The 22,706-nt window shown below is 32.3% G+C and overlaps 4 protein-coding genes across 4 annotated transcripts; all 4 read right to left on the bottom strand.

The window, feature by feature from the left end:
• Nucleotides 1-1,522: 1,522 nt before the first annotated feature.
• On the bottom strand, nucleotides 1,523-3,241 carry HELRODRAFT_179227 (hypothetical protein; the record flags this gene model as incomplete). Its single annotated transcript, XM_009028086.1, has 2 exons — nucleotides 1,523-1,582; nucleotides 2,774-3,241. 2 exons carry the CDS (start codon nucleotides 3,239-3,241, stop codon nucleotides 1,523-1,525), a joined length of 528 nt encoding a protein of 175 aa, XP_009026334.1.
• Nucleotides 3,242-3,553: 312 nt separating this feature from the next.
• HELRODRAFT_179226 (hypothetical protein) lies at nucleotides 3,554-4,686 on the bottom strand (the record flags this gene model as incomplete). Its single annotated transcript, XM_009028085.1, has 2 exons — nucleotides 3,554-3,670; nucleotides 4,228-4,686. The coding sequence occupies 2 exons, from the start codon at nucleotides 4,684-4,686 to the stop codon at nucleotides 3,554-3,556; spliced, it is 576 nt and encodes a 191-aa protein (XP_009026333.1).
• Nucleotides 4,687-5,589: 903 nt separating this feature from the next.
• On the bottom strand, nucleotides 5,590-10,020 carry HELRODRAFT_185971 (hypothetical protein). The gene is given in 12 exon segments (XM_009028084.1): nucleotides 5,590-6,453; nucleotides 6,494-6,543; nucleotides 6,559-6,721; nucleotides 6,747-6,866; nucleotides 7,118-7,200; nucleotides 7,558-7,668; nucleotides 7,863-8,035; nucleotides 8,264-8,346; nucleotides 8,580-8,678; nucleotides 8,835-9,014; nucleotides 9,247-9,380; nucleotides 9,810-10,020. The coding sequence occupies 9 exon segments, from the start codon at nucleotides 9,940-9,942 to the stop codon at nucleotides 6,783-6,785; spliced, it is 1,080 nt and encodes a 359-aa protein (XP_009026332.1). The 5' UTR covers nucleotides 9,943-10,020; the 3' UTR covers nucleotides 5,590-6,453; nucleotides 6,494-6,543; nucleotides 6,559-6,721; nucleotides 6,747-6,782.
• A 2,109-nt stretch (nucleotides 10,021-12,129) lies between these two features.
• On the bottom strand, nucleotides 12,130-21,605 carry HELRODRAFT_193513 (hypothetical protein; the record flags this gene model as incomplete). The annotated part of the gene is made up of 20 exons (XM_009028083.1): nucleotides 12,130-12,341; nucleotides 12,393-12,513; nucleotides 12,905-12,938; nucleotides 13,182-13,244; nucleotides 13,685-13,772; nucleotides 14,067-14,132; nucleotides 14,686-14,798; nucleotides 15,243-15,329; nucleotides 15,646-15,684; nucleotides 15,919-16,022; nucleotides 16,982-17,098; nucleotides 17,247-17,340; nucleotides 17,724-17,821; nucleotides 18,294-18,396; nucleotides 19,325-19,377; nucleotides 19,733-19,818; nucleotides 20,011-20,051; nucleotides 20,486-20,740; nucleotides 21,229-21,316; nucleotides 21,580-21,605. 19 exons carry the CDS (start codon nucleotides 21,603-21,605, stop codon nucleotides 12,395-12,397), a joined length of 1,674 nt encoding a protein of 557 aa, XP_009026331.1. The 3' UTR covers nucleotides 12,130-12,341; nucleotides 12,393-12,394.
• Between the last annotated feature and the right edge of the window lie 1,101 nt (nucleotides 21,606-22,706).

Raw genomic sequence — 22,706 nt, 5'->3', positions numbered from 1 at the left:
ACCAACCAATCATTCAATTAACCAACCAGCTACTGAAATCTCTTCTTAATTCAAATTCTCTAACCAAAATCATCGTTCACACGTCAGTTTTGGAAGTCCCAACCAACCAGCCAACTAAACGACCAGCCAAACTACAAGCAACCAATTAACCAACCAATTATTGAATCAATCAACTAATTATTCAGCCAACCAACCAATCAATCAACCAACCAACCAATCATTGAATCAATCAACCAATCAATTAATCAACCAATCAACCAGCCAAATTTAAATTCTCTAACCAAAATCCCAACACGCATGTCAGGTACCTCCTAACAGAGGAAGAGGATAACGTGAAGTCTCCGGAAGGAATTTGTTATTCGCCAGGTGGCATGCTCGTCGTCACGGAGTGGAATCCGACGAATTTATTCTGCGTCAAAATGTTCTCTCTGCATCATAACCATTCCAATATAATAAGATAATTATTTTTCATAATAATTATTATAACCAATAAATACCCATATATATATATATATAATTATATTACTTTTACTGCATATTTATTTGTACATGTATATAATACTTTACGTTTGATTTTATTCCAATTGTTTTATTCTGTCTAAATCATACTGCCGATCTTATAGATATTATGTACATATTCCTGAAAGATATTTCAATTAATTAACTAATTAATTGATTGATGAGTAAAGTTTGTAACGTTTTAATACTTTACTAACCAAATCTTTCAATAAACTCTGAAGCAAATATTTCGTTTTATTGAATAAAAAGATAAGTTAAGGTTAAAAAATCATTTACACGCACATAAATAAATATAATACCAGAGAGAATATTCATTCTATTTATAATTATTTACATTTATTTAGTAAATTCGTAATAACCAGTGACAGATCCAGAAAAAGAAAAATTATTAAAGATTAGGTATAAAATACAGGGAAATCGAAATTTAGTAAAAAAAAAGGTTAATAGCTTAAATATTTGATAAATTTAATTTTATAATTTATTATTTTTAATATTGGAATAAACGAGAATTACAGGAATTATCGTAAAAAATTCATCAGCTTTAAAATTTTAACACCAACCCCACCACAAAATTCTGTTTTAGCCACTAATTTATGAACGCTAAAAATATGATTGTATATTTATTACATCAGTTTAGTTTAGTTTTATTATTGGAACATTTTATATTATTAAGATACGTTTTTAAATTATAAAGATTATCATTTTAACGGCAATTCCAACCAATCACCATTTGCTCCAGTCAACACCAACTGAAATCAGCGTGTAGAATTTTGATCTTTAACAAATTATTATTCACTCGCTAGTGTAATTTTTTTTGCTTTTTTTTTATTTATTTAAAATTTCAATATTAATTATATTTAATTAATGCTATAAAAATTAAATAGATTTTTAATTTTTCACTGCAAAAATCAATTTTATTAAAAAAAACACCTAAAACCAGAATCGATTAGCAGTACTTCAATAATCCACACACTGCGAGTGATTACGACGCTAAGAGAGCGCTTCAAACGTAAACTTGTTTAAACGTGACATTTTTGGTGGGAGTTGGCTTTAAGTCAAGTTCCTGTTGTTTATAATTAAATTAATTAATTAATTTAATAATATTTGAATATTTCAAACATTTAAATCATTTTAAAAGTATTTAAATGGCTACCCAAGCAACTCAAAAACTTGATTAGACAGCATTATTTATTTTTACAGTGTATATAATTATTAAACTAAAATTCATTTGGGATTCTAATTTGTACACTAAGAATTTAAACTAATTTGACACAAAAGTTGCTTCATCAATCATTTCTTTTTGTTTAAGTAAACTTCTTCAACTTTCTTTAAAATCTATTTAATTTTAATTAATTGTCACTCTACTTTTCAGTTCTTTATTGGCTTATTATTGCTGATATTAGAGTAATTTTTATTATTAAGATAAGTTTTTTTAAATAAAGAATATAATTTTTAAGACAATTCCTACAAATCACTGTTTGCTTTAGCCCGCACTAACAGTAATCACCGAGTAGAATTTTGACTTTTAACAAATTGCTATTTACTCGCTAGTGTATTTTATTTGATTAACTTATTTTAATTTTTAATTTTATTTAAATTATACAATACAAATTTTTAAATTTTGATTTTTTTCTTATTAGAAAATCAAATTAATTTTTTTTTTAATTCAAAAAACACCTGAAACTAAAACCGATCAGCCATACTTTAATGGTCGACGCTTGAGATACGTTACTGAACGTCTCGTAAAGAGCGCTATATAAATGCTACTTTTTTGGCGGGAGTTGACGTTAGGCCGATCTCCTGTTGTTTACAATTAATTAATTTAACTGATTTAAATGGTAATTAATTTGCTTGATTTATGAAATTTTACATCTAATCATATTTATCAATTTATAAATTAAATAATTTTTTGTGTAATTTAATTTTACTCGGTGCTGTCAATTTCACAGTGATTAATTACTTAAATATTTGAGTAAGTTCTTGATCCAGTATTTATTTAATAGGTATCTCTTTCATTTGAGAATTTTTACACGTTCGATTGAATTTTTATACTTTCACTTTTTTTTCAAAAAATCGCACCCATGAAATTTCAAAAAAAAATAAAACGATGATATTTTTTAACATTTCATAATGATTTTATATTGATAAAGTAGGTATTTCATAATGATGAATAAATAACTAAATATTTACAATTTACAAGATCATTTTTGTTAATCTTGGTAATCACTGACATTCATCTTTATTATTCAAATACATTTATCTCTAAATTCCTCGTCATATTTATCATCGTCTTCATCGCATCGCGATTAGAATCATCATCACTGTTGTTGTCGAAACTATAATCATCTTGATGATCTTCCTGAAGTTCAAGCAGCGGCGTTTGTGTCTCCCTGACGTAATCGTCGTAACCATCGTCGTCGGAGAGTTGATTGCCATGTTGTCCATTGAGTTGGTGGTGTTCGCATAACTCCAGCCAATTCTCCACCTTTTTCATAGTTTTTTGGTACTCATCTTCAAGAAGTTGATGCAAACGAGCCTCATATGACTTTTTTTTCCAGCGTTGACCTCTTTTACGTATACGCTGATTTTCCGGTTGGATTAAGTCTCGCTTCTGTTTCTCGCAGCGAATTTTAACTTCCAAAAGTTGCAAATATGTTTTCTTTACAGCTTCGTCTTCAACTGGCTTCAATTCCTCATTTTTTCCTACGTCATTCTTTGCCATTTTTCAATAAATTTTATTTATAAGAGTTTTTCAAATTTGTTATAAAAATGTAGATGAAACTCCCGATTAGAAACTTGCAATACAAACCCGTGAAGCTCAGGGCTGTTTATATAACCAGTCCAACTGCTTCGCTTCCAAAGTCCAAAGATAAAAAAGTTTTACAACCCACGAATTGTAAAAAGCATTTGTGAATCGAACATTTCATCGAACATACCAAAGACGTGTAAATTTTTTATTAAAGTCACAAAGCCCGCTTTCCATTCCGGTTTATGTGTGAAGGCACAACAGAAGCAATTTCTGATTATTGTTCTTTTATTTATGTCTTCCTTCCTCATACTCTCTCCTTATCCAACTTTTGCTGAAGAGTTTTAGAGTTACGAGTTTTGATCTTCGGAATAGTGTTTCTTGTCTTATTTTTTCACAATCTGCCTAGAGAGTTCTGTTTCAAAGTTAACAAGGTTTTACAACCAATAAATTATAATATCACTTCTTATAAATACAAAAAATTTAAAAATTTACAGCCCATGAACTGAAATTTTATGGCATGATGTGTAATGCTGTTATCATCCTGCTAGTTGCGACAAAGTCGTGTTATTGTAAAAATATATGTGGGTTTGGAAAAAATTTCTTTAGCTATGTGAATTCATAATTTCGTTTTTTTAACAACTTTGACGGCTTCTAAACATTGAATCAGAGTTAAAAGTGGAAAATTAAGGTTAATTAAATAAACTATTCTCATGACATTCATTCAAGAACGTTTACTCGTGCGATTGAATTTCTATACTTTCACTTTTTTTTCAAAAGAATCACACTCATGAAATTTAAAAAAAAATACAACGATAATATTATTTGACATTTCATAATGATTTTATATTTTATAATGATAAATTAAATATTTCATAATGATGAATAAATAACTAAATATTTACAATCGTTCCAAGATCATTTTTGTTAATCACTGTCATTCATCTTTATCATTCAAATACATTTATCTCTAAGTTCCTCGTCATATTCATCATCGTCTTCATCACATCGCCATCATCACTGTTGTTGTCGAAACTATAATCATCTTGATGATCTTCCTGAAGTTCAAGCAGCGGCGTTTGTGTCTCCCTGACGTAATCGTCGTAACCATCGTCGTCGGAGAGTTGATTGCCTTGTTGTCCATTGAGTTGGTGGTGTTCGCATGACTCCAGCCACTTCTCCACTTTTTTCATAGATTTTTGATACTCATCTTCAAGAAGTTGATGCAAACGAGCCTCATATGACTTTTTTTTCGAGCGTCGAGCTTTTTTACGTTTACACCGATTTTCCGGTTGGATGAAGTCTCGCCTCTGTTGCTCGCAGCGGTTTTTAATTTCCAAAAGTTGCAAATATGTTTCCTTTACACCTTCGTCTTCAACAGGCTTCAATTTCTTATTTTTTCTTCCGACATTCTGAGCCATTTTTCCATAAATTTTATTTACAAGAATTTTTCAAATTTGTTATAAAAATGTAGATGAAACTCCTGATTAAACTTGCAACACAAAACCGTGAAGCTCATGTCTGTTTATATAACCAGTCCAACTGCCTCGTTTCTAAAGTCCAAAGATAAAAAAGTTTTACTACCCACTAATTGTAAAAAGCATTTGTGAATCGAACATTTGATCGAACATATCAAAGATGAGTAAATTTTTTATTAAAGTCACAACGGATTTAATTTGCCCGCTTTCCACACCTGAGCCCAAATGTTTTTCTGAAATTAAAATAATTTACATCGTATGAAAGAAAAGTTGATGGGAATTGTTTAATCAACTAATGCAATTCGCTGCCCAGTTTACAAACCTTACCTTGAAAGAAAACGGCAACGGCCCAGATAATGGTTATCTACTCGACTGTCCCAAATTTGGAATCAAGCTGACAACGTAGAATCAACATCATCGGGAAAGAATAACATTTGAATGTAGTTTAATAGTGGAAATCTGTGCAGTAAATGGTCATTAGATGCATTTTTTTATTTATATCTTTGTTCAATCGGGAATGTTCAAAAATTAAAACTTTCGGTAAAAATTGTTCTTGCACACACGTCTCGTGAAAGAGCTTTCTCAAAAGTTGAAAGTGTAATAAACAGATCTCTGAATGACATTAATGGAGGAACGAAGAACTTATCAGGTTTTTGTTAACACGCGTTAACATGTGACCAACCAATTCGGACTAGAGATGAGAGGAAATTGAAATCTGTTCACCACTCCCTCCCAGTTTTTTTTGTCATCCCATTACCATCCGAATTATGATTTAACACAACATTCCTTAAAATTCCCATCCCATATATAACTCGCGAAGTTATTTTTAAATGAAAAACAATAGTCCCAAGAGAGAAAATCTATTTCTTCAAATGACGCTCCAGACATTTATCCATAAACAATCCTTAACACGGTAAACTAAAAAAAAACACTAACAAAATGAATGAACTTATAGTGAATAAAATGAGATATAACAAAGGAAATATGATTAAATAAGTAACATTTATTATGGTTGGTTATAAAAATCTCCTACGAAAATAATTATAATATAGTGCTAGTACTACTACCTTCTATACTGATAGTCACTACATCAATCGCTAATACCATCATAACAAGGACATTATCAATCGATTGATCAATCAAACAATTGATCAACCAATCGATCAAAACCATTTATTGATAGTGTAATTCCCGTTGTTAGTAAAATTACTGACAATATTAAGCAGTAGTAGTCGTAGTAAAATTGTAGTAGTAGCAGTAAATAATAAAAGTATTCAACGAATTCTCCCTACAAACATTATCTGTGAAAAGCGTAAGAAAAATAATCTTTCAACAAATATAAAATAAAATACTGAATAATAATTAAAAAAACGTACCTTACAATAGACGGTAAAAATTATAACTATAATAATATTATCGAGAATTATAATTTAGAATAATAATCGATTTCATCATCGTCATCATCACAATTAATTTTATGTTGCTATGATCATGACAGCAGCTATCAAAACGACGAAATATAAATAATAATAATAATAATGAGGAGACATCTAAACAACTGACCGATCAATCCATCAATCAATGAGATTAAACTGACCAATTAATCAATCAAACGTTCAACAAACTGACCAAAAACTTTCGTCAGTTGAACAAATTAAATTGATCAATCTACCACATTACAATTCTCATCTTAATCAATCAATAAATCAATTAATCAATCAATCAATTAATCATTTAATCAATTAATCAATCAATTAACTTCCACGTCGGCAAAAGTGTTTTAATGATTTAATGATCAATCAATCAATTCATTATCAATCAGCTGATCAAAATCAATCATAGTGGATCAACCAACCAATCAAAAATTCCTTCGTCAATCAATCAATCATTTAACTAAAATCAATTATTATGAACCGACCAACTTATGAAAAAAACTTGTCACCAAATCGACCAATCAAAATCAAGAATCTCCAAATCAATTAATCAAAAAATCCCTAGTCATTTCATAACCAATCAAATTCATTCATCTAATTATTCATTCAATTATTGGCTGCAGCCTCCAACTTCTTCTTAAGAGATTCAGGCATCTCAGGAGGTGGTGGGCGTGGCAACTTGAAGTAGACCTTCATGAATTAGGTATGAAGACTTTAATAGTTATTAATTTATCTGTGTTAAATAAAAGTCAATGATTAATCAATTGATAATTTGGCTTGCGTCAAATTAGTTAATTAATTATCCACTAATTATCCACTTACGAATATTGATTTTGTCTATCATACATGAATATTAACTAGGGGGAGGAGTTAATTATTAATTTATGATCACCCATCCAACCAGCCAATCAATCAATCAATCAACCAACCAACCAGCTCACCTTAACTGAATCGTAGATAAACCATTGGGCTGCAGTTAATGTACCGATCATGATGATACGAGGGAACAGACCATTCCACATTGCTGTGTGTATGAGTGTGTGAATGTATGCGTGTGTGTGTGTGTGCGTGCGTGTGAGTAAGCATCTGTAGATGTGTATTTATGTGGATAACATATGTTTACAAATGCATTTTATGTTTCAGTATATATGTCTGCTCATGAATGTATATGTTTGTGTGTGTACGTGTGTGAATATAGGTATGTGTGTATGCACATATGCAAGGATACACATACACAAATTGATACAAAACCTTGTGTGAAAAATGCACAAACATACCTCTAAATTTTAAACAAAGACAACACATACAAACACAAAAACACAGATACACACAAATATACAAGTACACACATACAAACACACACACACATACAAATGCAAACCTCTGAAACCGAGATTCTTAGCGACTCCGATGAAAGTGCTTCCCTTTTGTTTGTTGAGGATGGAGACGATGGTGTCGGCTGGGTGACTCACAATGGCACAAAACACACCAGCTATTTTTAGTAGTAAGTATGAGGGAATGAGTGTGAAAATGATAATGATAAAATGGCAGATAATAAAAATGATTATGGTAAAGGAAAGAAATAATCATATAGAAAATTAATTCCAGACCACCACACACACACAGACAAACACAAACATACAAACACACAGAGAAACCGACGAGCACACAAGAACACAAACTCACCAATGTAACCAGCCACGAAAGTCACCATTAGCTGTTCAGCCTTCGTGCAGTCGGACCTCGGCTTGGGAACGACGAACTTGTACAAAGCCTCAACCGTCCTCTCGAAGCAGGCAAACTTCATCATCGTGTACGGGATCTGCCTACCCCACAGTGGTATCAAACCCTTGTACAACCTTGTGGAGATGGAGGAAAAATAAATTACTAATTAGTAACTGTAAAAATTTTAACCTTTGTGAAGAAATACTAATCAGTATTTGGAAACCAATAATGAGTAATCATTATAGTAACCGGTAAAACCATTCAACCATTCCTCCCTTCCTTTATTCATTCACTTAATGTAGTTTTTCAATTGATATAGCAAAATAAAATGTGGAATATGAAGCAATTGCAAAATTACTAACCCCGTAACACCTTCCTCTTTAATGAACTTTGGCAGTCCCTCTCTTAGGGTCACCGCAAACCCGGGCTGAGTTTGAATTCTTACCTGTGTGGGTGTGGGAATGTAAGTATGTGTGTGTATTCGTGTATGCTAAAAGGCATGTTATGGTGGTAGCATGTGATTTTGTAGGTAGATTGAGCATGCATTTGTCAGTGTATACATCGAGTAGTAGATGTAATTGTACTTCTGTGGAAGTGTGTGTAAAGATGTGTGTACAGTACAGGTGTGTGGTGTGTATGTTGACCAGCGTCTCAATCATAACCGTCATCAGCAGTGACCTTGACTGCCTCCATGGGGCAGAGAGCGATGTCGGCAAAAAATTCAGCCGATGCAGATGCTGCTAGGTAGAGGGTGGTCCTCCATAAGAATGCATTTTCCTAATAAAGAAGATAATGATGATTATAAAGATGATTGTGATGACAATGTGGTGATGATTGTGTTGTTTTTAATCAAATGAAAAATTTAATCCTAATCAAAGAGCAAATACAAATCCATCAACCGATCAACTCATCAATCCCAACCAAACAACCAACCTCTCCAACGAGATCAGCATAGATATGCTTGAAGACCTCATACAAGCCAAACTTGAAACAACCCTGCATGGAGTAACCGAAGAAAGTTGGAGCCCATCCTTTCCCTAATTCCCTAACTCCTGATTCCCTCAAAGTCACCTTGAACCCATTGATGATGTTGCCATATTTTGCTCGGTCCACCTGGATAAAAGTAAAAATTTGCAAAATTTTGTTGAAAATTGAAAAAATAATCCGAGCAGATATTTAAAAAATTTAGAATCACATCTGCTGATTAAAAAAATTACAAATGATCAAACATTTATTGCTTATTTATATTAACTGTCCTCTTTTTAACATCAATGACTAGTTTTTTTTACATATTTTTGTTGAAAATTTAAAAGTATAAAAGATGAAAAAAATTTTCTTTCTCCACCTGAATCCTGCACTTGACCAGATCCAATGGCACGATCATGGTGTGGGTGACACCACAACTGACGATACCACCAAGACCACAGAGCGCAAAAAATTTGTTCGAGGCATACTCACAAGAATATTCTTCTGCTGGGGCTGTTTAGTGGATGAATGGAATGAAGGAGAGATGCACAAGATCAAAAAATAGAATGGGATCAAGAAAGGGTGTAGAAATCGGTAGTCAATGACAATCACAAGCAGTGAGCAAAGTAGTGCAAAGAGAAAGATTCAAGTCTACAATTATAAAATTGGCTCACATGATCATGTTGTCTAAAAAACTCTAAACACTAACAGACTTCATTAGTTCCAAAATTAAATTATTTTATTTAAATTAAACAAAAACAATTCGCCAAATGACAAACACGAAAACCCAGCACCAATACAAGTTCACAAAGCGAATGACCTTGAACTCTGAGAAAAACACTGACCTAACCCTTAAAACGTTCATCAACCTAATTAACAAAACTCATCAGAAAAAATTTAAATGGAAAATTTTTAAACCATCTCGAAAAAGATTCGACTAACCGCCGCTGGTGTCTGCCGAAAGGGCGGCCAGCGATCGGAATTGGTTGACTTTCAAACCATCGTCGTTGCGCTGAGAAGAAAATGGAGAAGAAAATGGATTGTTACGAATAATCTCCTGGAGCGTCCGCGACATTTTACCTAAAATTAGGCACAAAATTATATTTTTGATGAGCTTTTGTGTAAAATATCTCAGTGAGAGGAATGATTTTCTGTTATACAAAACCGGCTCTCACCTCTTCTTAAAGTAAGCTGCGTGTGGATGGATTGATATGTCCGGAATGAAGGATGTACGTGTTTCTTCTTTCAAATACATTTTTTTGGTTAAATTACATTTTATGAAATTTAATTTTTTTTTATTAATTTACATGAAAGTAAATTATATTTGTTAATTTTGACATAAAACCTAACTACAGTAATCTGGCCGAACATTTTTTCAAGTTTTTTAAAAACTAAATTTTTTTTTAATTTTTCAAATCTAGTAAATTATTTATACAAAATATATTTATCTATATATATATATATTATATATATGTACAAAACATATAAAACTTTTTTTATATATTAACATAACATTTTTCAATTTCAAATAATTTCTTCCACATCGCTCTTCCATCTCAGTCTTCATTTACACTACCTTGTTCCTGCTTGGCTGTGTGGTGTGTGGTGCTGCCATGGTTCTCACGGCATTTTTTAGATTTTTTTCGTTATTTTTGTTGAAAAATGGACGCTGGGATCAGTTGAAAATGATGAAATCGCAGGGGTCCAGAAAACAGGCGATTTGTGGTCTGTGTCTTATCGTCACGTGCTTTCGTTTGTCGGTGATGAATGAATTCGCGTGGCGAGTCAGGCGATCTGCACTTTCTGATTGACTGATCAGATTCATTAAATTGATTGATTAACTTCAACTGATTGGTTGGTTGATCAATCGATCTTTAAATCGATTGATTGATAGTTGGCTTCAGTGATCAATCATTAATTAATGATTAATCATTGATTAATTAATGTGACGCAAGCCGTCTTTCTTCATTTGTGTCATTTTATTTTGCACCCGAATGTTAGTGTTACAAGTTTGGGAATAAGAAAAGGTAGAAGTTAGATACTGAGAAAAAGCATTGAGTAGGATATGTGGGTCGACTGATATGATCATATACTTGAACACAACTTCCCCAAAAATTTTTTTAAATTCTAAAAAGACCAGTATCTAAAAATAAATTTCAAGTTTATTTGTAACTAGTAGTAACAAGCAAAATTAAAATTTTGTAATATAGCTTCAAATTTGAATAAATAAAATTCAGTCAACACAATTAAATAATCAAATGATTTCCTGAAAAAACAAAATATGGAAACAGAATCGGATATAAATAAAATACTGCTAATTCTAATATGAATAATGACAAAATGAATGTGAAAATAATAATTAAGACTAAAATTCCGTTCTAATTTTTTAATATTATAATCAAAAATGTATACTGTTAATAATATTTGAAATGATAAAACAAAATACGCATTTGGTTGGTTTTTAAATAAAGTCAAAATTAATATTCATAAAAGATTCAATCATTCATTGATTGAAGTTTTTAAAAACTGCAAAAGAAAAATATAAAAAACTGAAATAATTATTTAAAAAAATATTAATCATATACCAAAATTCAAAAATTGACACTATTGCAGTATAGATTATAGTAGTCGTTATGGACTGTACATTTCTGAAAATATAAATCTTTTGAGCAAGTGATTTCAATAAAAGCTGTCACTTTTTCATATATATATAATATATATATATATATAATATAATAAATTTTACTTAAAAGATAATACAATGAATAAAATACATCTGATAACTCCATCCTCCGCATATATATTATTGTAAGTGGCCTCAACAACTGTTCCAAAACTTCATGGTAAAAATGGTATACGTTGAATAAAATCAATATTCGTATAATTAACTTTCCATTTTAAATTTAATTGACTAATTTATTAATATAATTAAAAAATTAACTAATCTATCAATCAGTCGCGGTTAATATCCATCCATATAGATTCATTCATTCAACCAATCGGTTCGTCTTTCATTCGATCGTTTACTCATTAATGTAATCAACAATCAATCTATCACACTATTATCTTCAACGGCGGAAGTTTGTACAATCAATCCAACAAACAATCAATCAACAATCATATTATTTCTTTGGTAGATGATACCTATAACGTTCAATCACAATCAACCTTATAAGCATATGACATTCAATCAACCAACTACAGCATAATTTCTATTTTCTACGATCAATCGTAGTCAAATCAACCATAAATAGCATTACCTATATGATAAGTGATGTAATATTCAATCAAAATATTGTTTTTACGGTGAGTGATACGACATTCAATCATAGTATTATTTATATAGCAGGCGACATAACGTTCAATCTAAAAGTCAACCACCGTACATTCACATTCAATCGATCATATTATGTCTATGATGAACAATATGACATTCAATCGACCATAATATTATTTCTATGGTGGCGATATAACATTCAACCTATCAGTCAACAACAGTATTATTTCTATGGCGAGCGATATAACATTCAATCGACCATAGTATTATTTCTATGGTGGGCGATGTAATAGTCGTGTGAATACATGAGCAGTGCTACGGGCTGACCCAACACGAGCATCAACCAAATTATTATGTTGCCCAATTTACCTGTGAATGGTCATAAATTAATTATAATATTAATTATTTATAAATTATTCTTAATTATTTATGGTATCGTTCGTATTTATTCATAATTATTTATAATATTGACCGCCATCATTCAGTGTTGATTACTGTTAAATATGCGTTGAGATTTTGGCATAATTTACATCAAGTGCTGATTGTCATAAATAAGTTTTAATAATAAATAAGTTTTAATAATAATAATAATAATAATGATTATTATCATTTGAATTGTCAATCTCGTTATTTTTGTATAATAACCTGCAATTAACAATAATCATTCATTAAGAAGTACTACTAGCATCATTTATTTACTTTTTATTATCATTCATACTTTTTTATCAATTATTATTACCATTTATAATTAATTAATTACCGTTTAACTTCGAAGAGAGCAAAACCAATGGGATCTGAATTAGCATGAGTGTGAATGAATTTAATTATATCAACTAATACTAATTGAATATTAAATTATTATAATATGCTAATTTAATAATTAAAATAAGAATATATGCAAATGATCTACAATATACTATTCAACAGTTAATTATTCAAGATTATGTTAATTAGACCTCATGAAAACTAGTAGCTATCATAAAAGTGAATACGCAAATACCAAATTAAACATTCATGAATAAATTTATTAATCTTACCTGCATCATGAATGACGCGAAAAACCAGAATCTAAACATATTCAGTGGTATGCTAAACAGGTACTGTGAATATGATGAATATGCAACTATGTTAACTATCGAATAAATTATACATACTCTCGTATACAGAGCCAGATTAGGCTCTCACCAAGCCTGAGACAAAATAGCAAATCCCTGCTCTCGTTTTTGAAAACGAACGAAAGCGGAGATAAATACATTATTAAATGCAAAAGGGATGGCCAAACTTTTTGCTGTGAGGGCCGCATTGAGATCTATTTTACAATTGAAGGGCCGCATATGTTGTTAAATAGCAAACTTTTTCAACCAGGGGGAGGTTTTTTTAAGATTTGTGGCTCCTTTTTTTATTTTTGGTCATAATGTCTGGCTGAAGACCTTTTTTTGCAAACAAGGCCTGGGCCGTAGTTTGCACACCCCTGGTTTAATGCATCTTGCAGGTGCAGAAACGTACAATCAAATATATACACACTAACAAACATGCAAACCTCGTGAAAGCATGCTGACACTATAAAGACCATTGTGTTGGCAACCGGTTTGCTAACACCTCTACCCAACAATGGTTTGTATATGTGTCTGCATTTTGTATGTACAGTACATTTGGTTTGTATAAGTTTGTATATTTTCGTATGTATTTTATCTATAAACATAAGTATGTCTGTTTTTTCCATACCTTAATAACAAATAAAAAATAAAAAAACTACAAAAAGTGATACAAAAAAGGATGCAAATAATTCAAACATAGAAAATAAATAATTATACAAAAAAACACAAAAAATAATACAACATAAAATACAAATAATTATTTATAATTAATTAATTATAATTAATTTTATAATTAATTATAAAAATAAAAGAGAGTTGATTTACCTGAGAGCGTAGCGGTGGATGGGGATGTTCCACGTTGACCAGAACTGCTGCAGGTTCTCTGAATTCCTGGTGAAAATGAGAGAATGAGTGAAATGTGAGAACGAGTAAAAGTGAAATAACGAGTAAAAGTGAGAGAGAAAGAGAGAAATAATGAGACAAATAATGAAAGAGAGAGAGATGTGTGTGAAAAGATGCGAGAGAGAGGTGAAGAACTAAAAAAATAAAAAGTGAGAAAAAAATGATTGAACTAAATAGTTAATGACTAATTGATTAATTAATCATTCACTTCCTGGATCGACCAAGTAATCAACCAGCTAACTAATTAATCAATAGACAAACATATAAATCAACCAACCGACCAGCCAACCAACAGATCATCCAATCTGACAACCAACCAATCAATTAAACAATCAACAAGCCTAAGAACCAACCAGCCAACGAACCAACTCACTAGTCAACGAACCAACCAACCAATGAACCAATTAACCAATCAGTCAACCAACCAGCCAATCAACCAACCAATCAGTCAACCAACCAACCAGCCAATCAACCAACCAATCAGTCAACCAACCAGACAATCAACCAAACAATCAGTCAACCAACCAGCCAATCAACTAACCACCAGTCCTTATAAAACATTCTGTCACCAAATCTCAGTAGCTCAGCAAGCAGGTTGAACCAGGAATGGAAAATAACGTAAAATGTTATCAACCATATCAGATGGTTGGGTACCTGTGAAAAAATGAATGAATGAATGAGTAAATGTGAATGAATGAACGAATAATATAAACGGATGTAAAAATTAAAACTGATTGATTGATAAATCGAGTGATTGACTGAAATATCGATTGAAAGATTGACCGATTGAATGATTGATTGATCGATTGATTCAATGAACGATTAAAGTTTGAATGAATGATGAATCAAATGATTAACTGAATGATCAAATGGCAAGATTAAGTGATTGGCTGAGTAATTGAATGAATGACTGATCGATTGAATGAATGATTGATCGATTGAATGAATGAGTCATTGAGCGAATGACTTGGCGAACTATTGAATGAATGAATGAACGATCGAATGAATGAATGAATGAATGATTCAAATGAATGAACGAATAAATGAATGAATTAATGAATGAATGAACTAATTAATAAATGAATGAAAGAAACCGACGGCCAATTTGAGAATCCTCTCTACCATCATCGGATAGTTCATGTTCTCGAAAAGTACGATGGAGTTCGATATGATCGGATATATCCACTGAGTAACAATAATAATAATAATATTAATATTAATAATAATAATTAATATTATTATTATTATGGAGACGTATTTTAATTTATTCACTCGTCAAAATGAGACAATCAGATGATAAAAAAAACAAGATACGTCCAAAGAAAAACGAATCATACGGAAAAGTACTTTTAAAGGTCGATCCTCAAAATAATAATAAGAACATCCATTTATTTTCTAACTTTAAATACCAAATATCAATAATGAAATAATTATAATAATAATAATAGTAGTATTAACAATAATAATAATAGTAATAATAATGATGATGGTGATGATGGACCTGCTGGATAAGACTCAGTACAAGACCCCAGAGAAACAACTGTTGAGATGTATTATTATTACTATTGTTATTATTATTATTATTATTATTGCTATCATTATCATCATCATCGCCATTACAATGTTCATCATCACAATCATCATCGCGATCATCATCACCATCGTCGTTAAGAGTCATCATCCTTACAATTATCATCGTCATCTTCTTCATCACGATCATCATCATCATAATTGCAATCGTCATCACAATCATCATCATAATCAGTATCATGACCGTCTCAAGAGCCCTATTGATGAGAAACCAGTGCCTTATTCTCGTAGTCCTAGGATAGTTCAACTCGTAACAAACTGTCGGAACTAGAAGGAAGTACACCAGATCTGATGACGATGATGACGTCATGTGGTGATATAATGACGATGTTGTTGGTTTGTATGTATGTGGTGGTGATGTGGCAATGATCCACATCCATTCACATTATATCCCATTATTGTAAGAACATGTGAAACAAAATATAAAAAAAATAATTTTTTGTGTAACCGACAGCTGAGCTGAGAACAAAAATGGATAGATGAAATTCGTTTAAAACTGTGCAGTTCGGCTTGGTGTAAGCACACACACACACACACACACACACACACACACACACACACACACACACACACACACACACACACTCATCGCACACGCTCACAAATTTCAGAAAAATCAGATGAATAAGCGCAGGCCGGCTTATTGTCTAGGGATAAAAACCGGATCATAAAAACCGGATGGAGTGTAGTGGCGAGTTGTTTAAAGTCATTTAATCAATGTTAATGTGATCTATGAACTTTGAGCTGACAGTTCTCGGAAGCAGGTGACCATAATGACAAAGCGAGACAGGATAGGACATCTCTATCGTCTGAGCTAACTCTTTCTTTCAAATTATTTTTTTGAAAAAGCACAATGAACAAGAAGCAGAAACTGCTGTTGAAACATGCAAGGCAGTAGTCTAAAATGACAACGGAAAATAGATGACGGAGCAAGGACTCGACAACAAACTCATTAGTACCCACAGCCCAAAGAACCCGAGGAACAAAAAAATACTTTTGTTATTGCACAGGGTATTAAATCCGGTTGTGTCCGAGTGCGTCCCGCGTGATTAGTCAGTGTAGCAGAGGTTTCTAAAAACTTCAAGACAACCGCAACCAAATTTTTTTAAATCATCAAATAAAATACGACCCTGATTAACAATGAGGCAAAAAATTTTGGGTTAGAGTTATGAATTTGACATATGCCACTAGCGATCGGGACGCATCTCCGGTTTTGCCATGCATGAAATTGCACCATACAAAAGAACCTTTAACGTTCAAGTTATCTGGGTAATCCTGGAGTTGTGTGACGACCATGAGGTTGCTGTAGTTGCTGTCGTAGTCGTCGTTCACTTGCTTCATCTCGTGCAATTTGGCGTTCAGGTCTGCATCGTTGTTGTTGTTGTTGTTGTTGATGTTATTGATGATGCTGTTGTTGATGTTGTTGTTGTTAAATTTGTTGTCATCGTCATCATCATCATCATCACTACCATCGTCATCATCGTCATCATCATTTCATCATCATCATCTCACCGGCTCTTATGCTCAATGACCTCAATCTTGGACTCTTGTGATTGGCCGGTTTGTCGGCCAATAGACAGCTGGCCTTACAATTTTGGTTCTCTTTCTATTGGTTGGTTGAAATTTTCGTTGATAAAAAACCAAACGTAGACAACGAACAAAGAATAATAATAACAATAATTATTATTATTAATTTATTATTAATATTATTATTAGTATCATTATAATTTATTAGCCATCCTCACCAACCTTACCAACGCTATAACACATAAGCAACATAATCATCATTCTATTCATCTGAACCACAGCCAAATAAATCATCATAATCATTGTCGTCATCGTCATCATCGTCGCCATAATCATCATCATCATCGTCGTTATAATAATCGCTATCATCATCATCATCATCGTCGTCATCATTATCATCACCGTCATCATCATCATCATCATCCCCGTTATCATCATCATCATCACCTTGGTAACTTTCACCTTCAGCTGATGTTTGCGGCACCATTTGTTGGTCTGGGCGTAGGAGGACATCTTAAGGAAGACGATGATGCAGACGGCCAACAGTGGTGATGAAATAACTGATGATGATGATGATGTGGTGGTGGCGGTGGTGGTGATGACGACGATGGTGGTGATGATGATAATGTTGATGATGATGATAAAATAGCTGATGGTGATGATGGTGATGATGATGGCGTGATGAAATAGCTGATGATGAGTGGTGATGATGATGGCGTGATGAAATAGCTGATGATGAGTGGTGATGATGATGGTGATGATGATGATGGTGATGATGATGGCGTGATGAAATAGCTGATGATGAGTGGTGATGATGATGGTGATGATGAAATAACTGATAATGATGATGATGGCGATGATGACGATGATTAGGATTTAGGCCAAAATCATGATGAAGACGATAATGATAATGGTGCTGATGACGATTTATTTATAAAAATATCAACAATAACAATAATAACAACAACAATAATAATAAAAACAACAATAACAATAATAAAGAACAATAATAATAATATAAGAATCGCTAACATGGATGTGGGTGAACGTTCAAGACGATGACAGCCGGAAAGACGATGATGAAACCGAGGGTGAGGGCGTGGAGAAAGGTGACGAAGCCCTCGGAGAGATAGTTCTGCAGTGGTGAGGATAGGTAAATATGAGATGATGATACGATACAATACATTACAATACAATACAATACAATACAATACAATATAATACAATATAATACAATACAACACAACACAACACAACACAATACAATACAATGCAATACAATACAATGCAATACAATACAATATAATACAATACAATACAATATTTTTTCATTTTCCTCCTCAATATGATACAACGTGACGATGATGATGATGTCATTTGATAGTGGTGTTGAATGAAGATGACGTCATTATATGGTGATGTCGTTTGTGGGTGATTTCATTTGATGGTGATTATGTGATGAGATAGTTCTGCATCAAGGTGTAGGTAGATAAATAGCAGAGAAAAAGTTTTGGTGAGATAGTGAGCGAATAAATGAAGATAATAGTGATGAAATGAACGAATGAACAGGTGCATGAATGAATGATTGTCTGATTGAATGAATGAGTGAAGTGCATAAATGAATGAATGAGTACATGAATGAATGAGTGAATAAGTGCTAGAATAAGTAAATGAACAAGTGATGGATGAATGAATGTATGGAAAAAATGTATGAATGAATGAACGAATGAATGAATGAACGAACGAATGAGTACACAAATGAACGATGATGTCGACAAATGAATGAATAAATAAATATGGTGATAGTTGGATCTGAAGAGGTGAGTGTGAGGAGAGAGAAAGAGAGAGAGAAAGAAGAGAAAGAGAAAGAGAGAGAGAGAGAGAGAGAAAGAAAGAGAAAGAGAGAGAGAGAGAAAGAAAAAAGAGAAAGAAAGAGAGAGAAAAAAAGAAAGAGATGAACAAATGAGATAACAAATAAAAGAATGAAAAAAATGAACAGAAAGTGAATGAACGAAACCAAATATTATTTAACATGAATACATAAACACACAATAAAAAAAAACCTTAGAGGCTAATTTCTCAATGAGGAAGGTGACGGCAATTGATGCTAGTAACGCTGTGATGATGACGTCATGTGATGATGAGGAGGTCATGCGATGATGATGACGTAAAGTCATTATGTTGAGTCATGTGATGATGATGATGACATCATGTGATGATGATGAGTCATGTGATGATGATGACATCATGTGATGATGATGACATCATGTGATGATGAAGAGGTCACGTGATGATGAGGAGGTCACGTGATGATGAGGAGGTCACGTGATGATGAGGAGGTCATGTGATGACGACCACATGCGATGATGACGGAGAGATAAATACAACAACCTCGCACCGCCATCATCATTACCATCAACATCATCGTCATACCATCACCACTACCATCATCATTCTGATTCACAACTGACCAATCAAAATCCAGATTATTGGGAAGTTTGATGGGGAGCGAATAAAAATTAAGTACCAGTTAACCGGGTCGATCAAAATCCCGTACCTGCGATGTGATTGGTCAGCGAGAGTAACACATGGTAATGATGATGGTAATGATAAAGAAATAATGATGATGGTAATGATAAAGATGGTGATGGTAATGATATTGATGATGATTTGATGGCACTAATAATTAGGATAACTTATTGCGATGAAGAGAGTGATCACGATGATGATGAGGATGAAGATCACTCACTTCAGCACATTCTCTAAAGCTGCCCTTCCCATGGTGAAAACCTTTTTTCGAATTTTTTAAATAGTGAAATAAATAAAAATCAAAATATTTCAATAAATCAAATTTTGTTTAAAAGATAAATAAATAAATAACGGAGAGTGATAGCGTTATCGTCTAAATGTGCCTGGTTCTACTGCTACTGAGTGACCATGTTCGAATGCAAAATGATCCCAATTCATCTTTATGAGGACTGGCACGGATCCAAGGAGTCGCGAAAATGTTCCGGCATTCCCGCCAGTAGGATTGCAAATAAGAGCGAACGAAAAAATATCCAAAACAAGAGACAGGCATGAATCAATCCATGCACAGCACACACATACACAGTGGGACGTTATCAGTAATTTTCAAAATAATTCTCATTCCACGATTTAGTGCCTAGTAAGAACGATGAACATGAAGGACAACGAGGCACATGGTCAAACCATCCATTTAAAACCTTCGAAACATTTTGCTTCAAATTGTAATTATATATTGTAGAACGACCCGACCTGCTGTTGAATTCTGCAGGCAGTGGAAACCAGAAGCATCTGCCTCTGTCGGGCGTGTTCGCTTGGGAGTGTGCTCCGATTTGGAGCATGCCCAAACTGAAGCCACGCCAAAGTGTCATGTAATTAAAAAATTGAGATGTGATGTGATTTGATTCAACAGCAGTTTTACCATAGGTTTTTTTCTCAATTAAAAAACAGATTAGCTCGTGATTCAATAAACAGTTGATTCAATTGTGATTAGATTCAACAGTAGCTACACGTAATTCAAAACAGTTTACAAAATTTTACAAATACTCAACTGAAGGAATTTTTATCCTAAATTTTTTCAATAATCGTGAATCCGGTTTTTACGGAATCTCAAACGTTGGGTTTCGACAAATCCGAATCTTAACGGATCCAACATGACCTTTGAACTTTTAAATTTCAGCACACATCCAGATGAGCGTAATTTATTTTTAATAAAACAATAATGTAATTATAGTTAGTTAAAAGACACACATACGTAAATAAAAATACCAAAATCTACATGAAAATACAGATATATTTGATAAAATATACAAACATACACACACAGGACAATACATACCTACAATATACACATACTTACCCATATATTCATTCATACATGCACAAACAAACATAAACAAACAAACACACACACCCACAAACTACAAACATAGAATAAACATACCAGCATGACACCACACCAATTAAGTAGGCCTCTGAAATTTTGAAAGCCACTAGATGTACTCAACAATGACTCTCTAACTCTGTGGCATCTGGTCAGTGGGCAATGAGTTCTAAATTACTCTTTTGTACGGTTTTGTATGATTTCCAACTTTTTGTTTTTATTCTATGTTATTTAACTTTCTTATTACATTCTATTTGTGTTAAAGTTTGTATTTTGTGCTTTTTAGTCCGTGTAGAAATAATTATTCCATTTTATTATTAAGCTTTAAAATTCAATTTATTGAAAATATTTTCAATTTAAAAAATGTAATAATGTTGCACTTGAAAAAAAAAATTTCATGTTAAAACTAACTTCATAGCACCAATACTTAAATTCATGTCTTATTTCATTTAATATAGTTTGAGTGACTTATCATTCATTCATTCATTCATTCACTTACTCATTCATTCATTCATTCATTCGTTTGTTCGTTAGTTCATTCATTCATTCATTCATTCACTCACTCACTCATTCATTCGCTCATTTATTCATTCATTTTCTCATTCACTCACTCATTCAATGTCACTACAGAACATGGGGTTCATTGACTGAAGGAAAGAAAGTTTAATGACATTATTAACTGGCAATGACAAGTTACTAAAAATAGAACAACAAACCAAAAACTAAATATAATGCTAATTCTTTATAAAAATTATAACATCAATTACAAATATCAATTATCAAATAATTTAAAAATTTATATTCAATTATTTATTACATAAATTAAATACTATGTATTATATGTGAAATAAATTATATTATATATTTTTTTATATAGGTATTAAATAAATTTTCATTTAGTTAGAAAATTAGTAAAAATTAACTAAACTTTTTTAATGTTATAATCTAATATTCTAATCTAATGTTTAAAATTAATCTTTAGTAGAGATTTACATTTATTTATTTTATTTATTAATTTTTAAATATATAGTTAGAAAATTAGCAAAAAAATAACTAAACGGAAGATCTGGCCGATCGTAGTTGTACTCAATCCTCCTGGTCTCCTCGTCGTACACACTCGACGAATAACTGTTCGTCCGTTTCCGGGGCCTCAGTCTTCTCTGGGCAGTAGGAGTTGCTTCATTTTGATTAGGGTTGACGGCCATCGCTGTTGCTGCATCCGCATCGTCGTCTCCTACCGCACCAACATCGTCATTTTTGACCGAATTGTCCTGCATCACTTTTTTTTGTTGGTTAGTTATTTTTTCACGATTAGGAAATTAGGAAATGAAGAAATACAAATAAGGACTAAAGTACAGTAGTATGCGGTCTGAATCCGAAACAACTTTGCTAGTTCACTTTTAAACATTCAAAGTTTGAATTTAAAAAGTGATGGGCTAAAATTCAAATTTGGTTGTACCTTTAAAATTTAAATGGCTGATTAAAAAGGCGTTGAGATCTAGAATGCGGAACATGATATAGAAGTAGATTAGTTTTGT

Source organism: Helobdella robusta, assembly GCF_000326865.2.
Source record: "Helobdella robusta unplaced genomic scaffold HELROscaffold_53, whole genome shotgun sequence".
In the NCBI taxonomy this organism is placed as follows: Eukaryota; Metazoa; Annelida; class Clitellata; order Rhynchobdellida; family Glossiphoniidae; genus Helobdella; species Helobdella robusta.
Note: the sequence above shows the minus strand (reverse complement) of the source record. Positions and strands in the feature narration are given on the sequence as shown.

Bases quoted from the DNA above. Each gene is read 5' to 3' on its own strand.
- HELRODRAFT_185971 (XM_009028084.1), bottom strand. From the start codon at position 9,942: ATGTCGCGGACGCTCCAGGAGATTATTCGTAACAATCCATTTTCTTCT. The intron at 8,679-8,834 runs GTTGGTTGTTTG...CTTCTTTATTAG, and splicing joins ATGCTGATCTCGTTGGAGAG to GAAAATGCATTCTTATGGAG. The intron at 7,669-7,862 runs GTGAGTTTGTGT...TACTAAAAATAG, and splicing joins TTTCGTGGCTGGTTACATTG to CTGGTGTGTTTTGTGCCATT.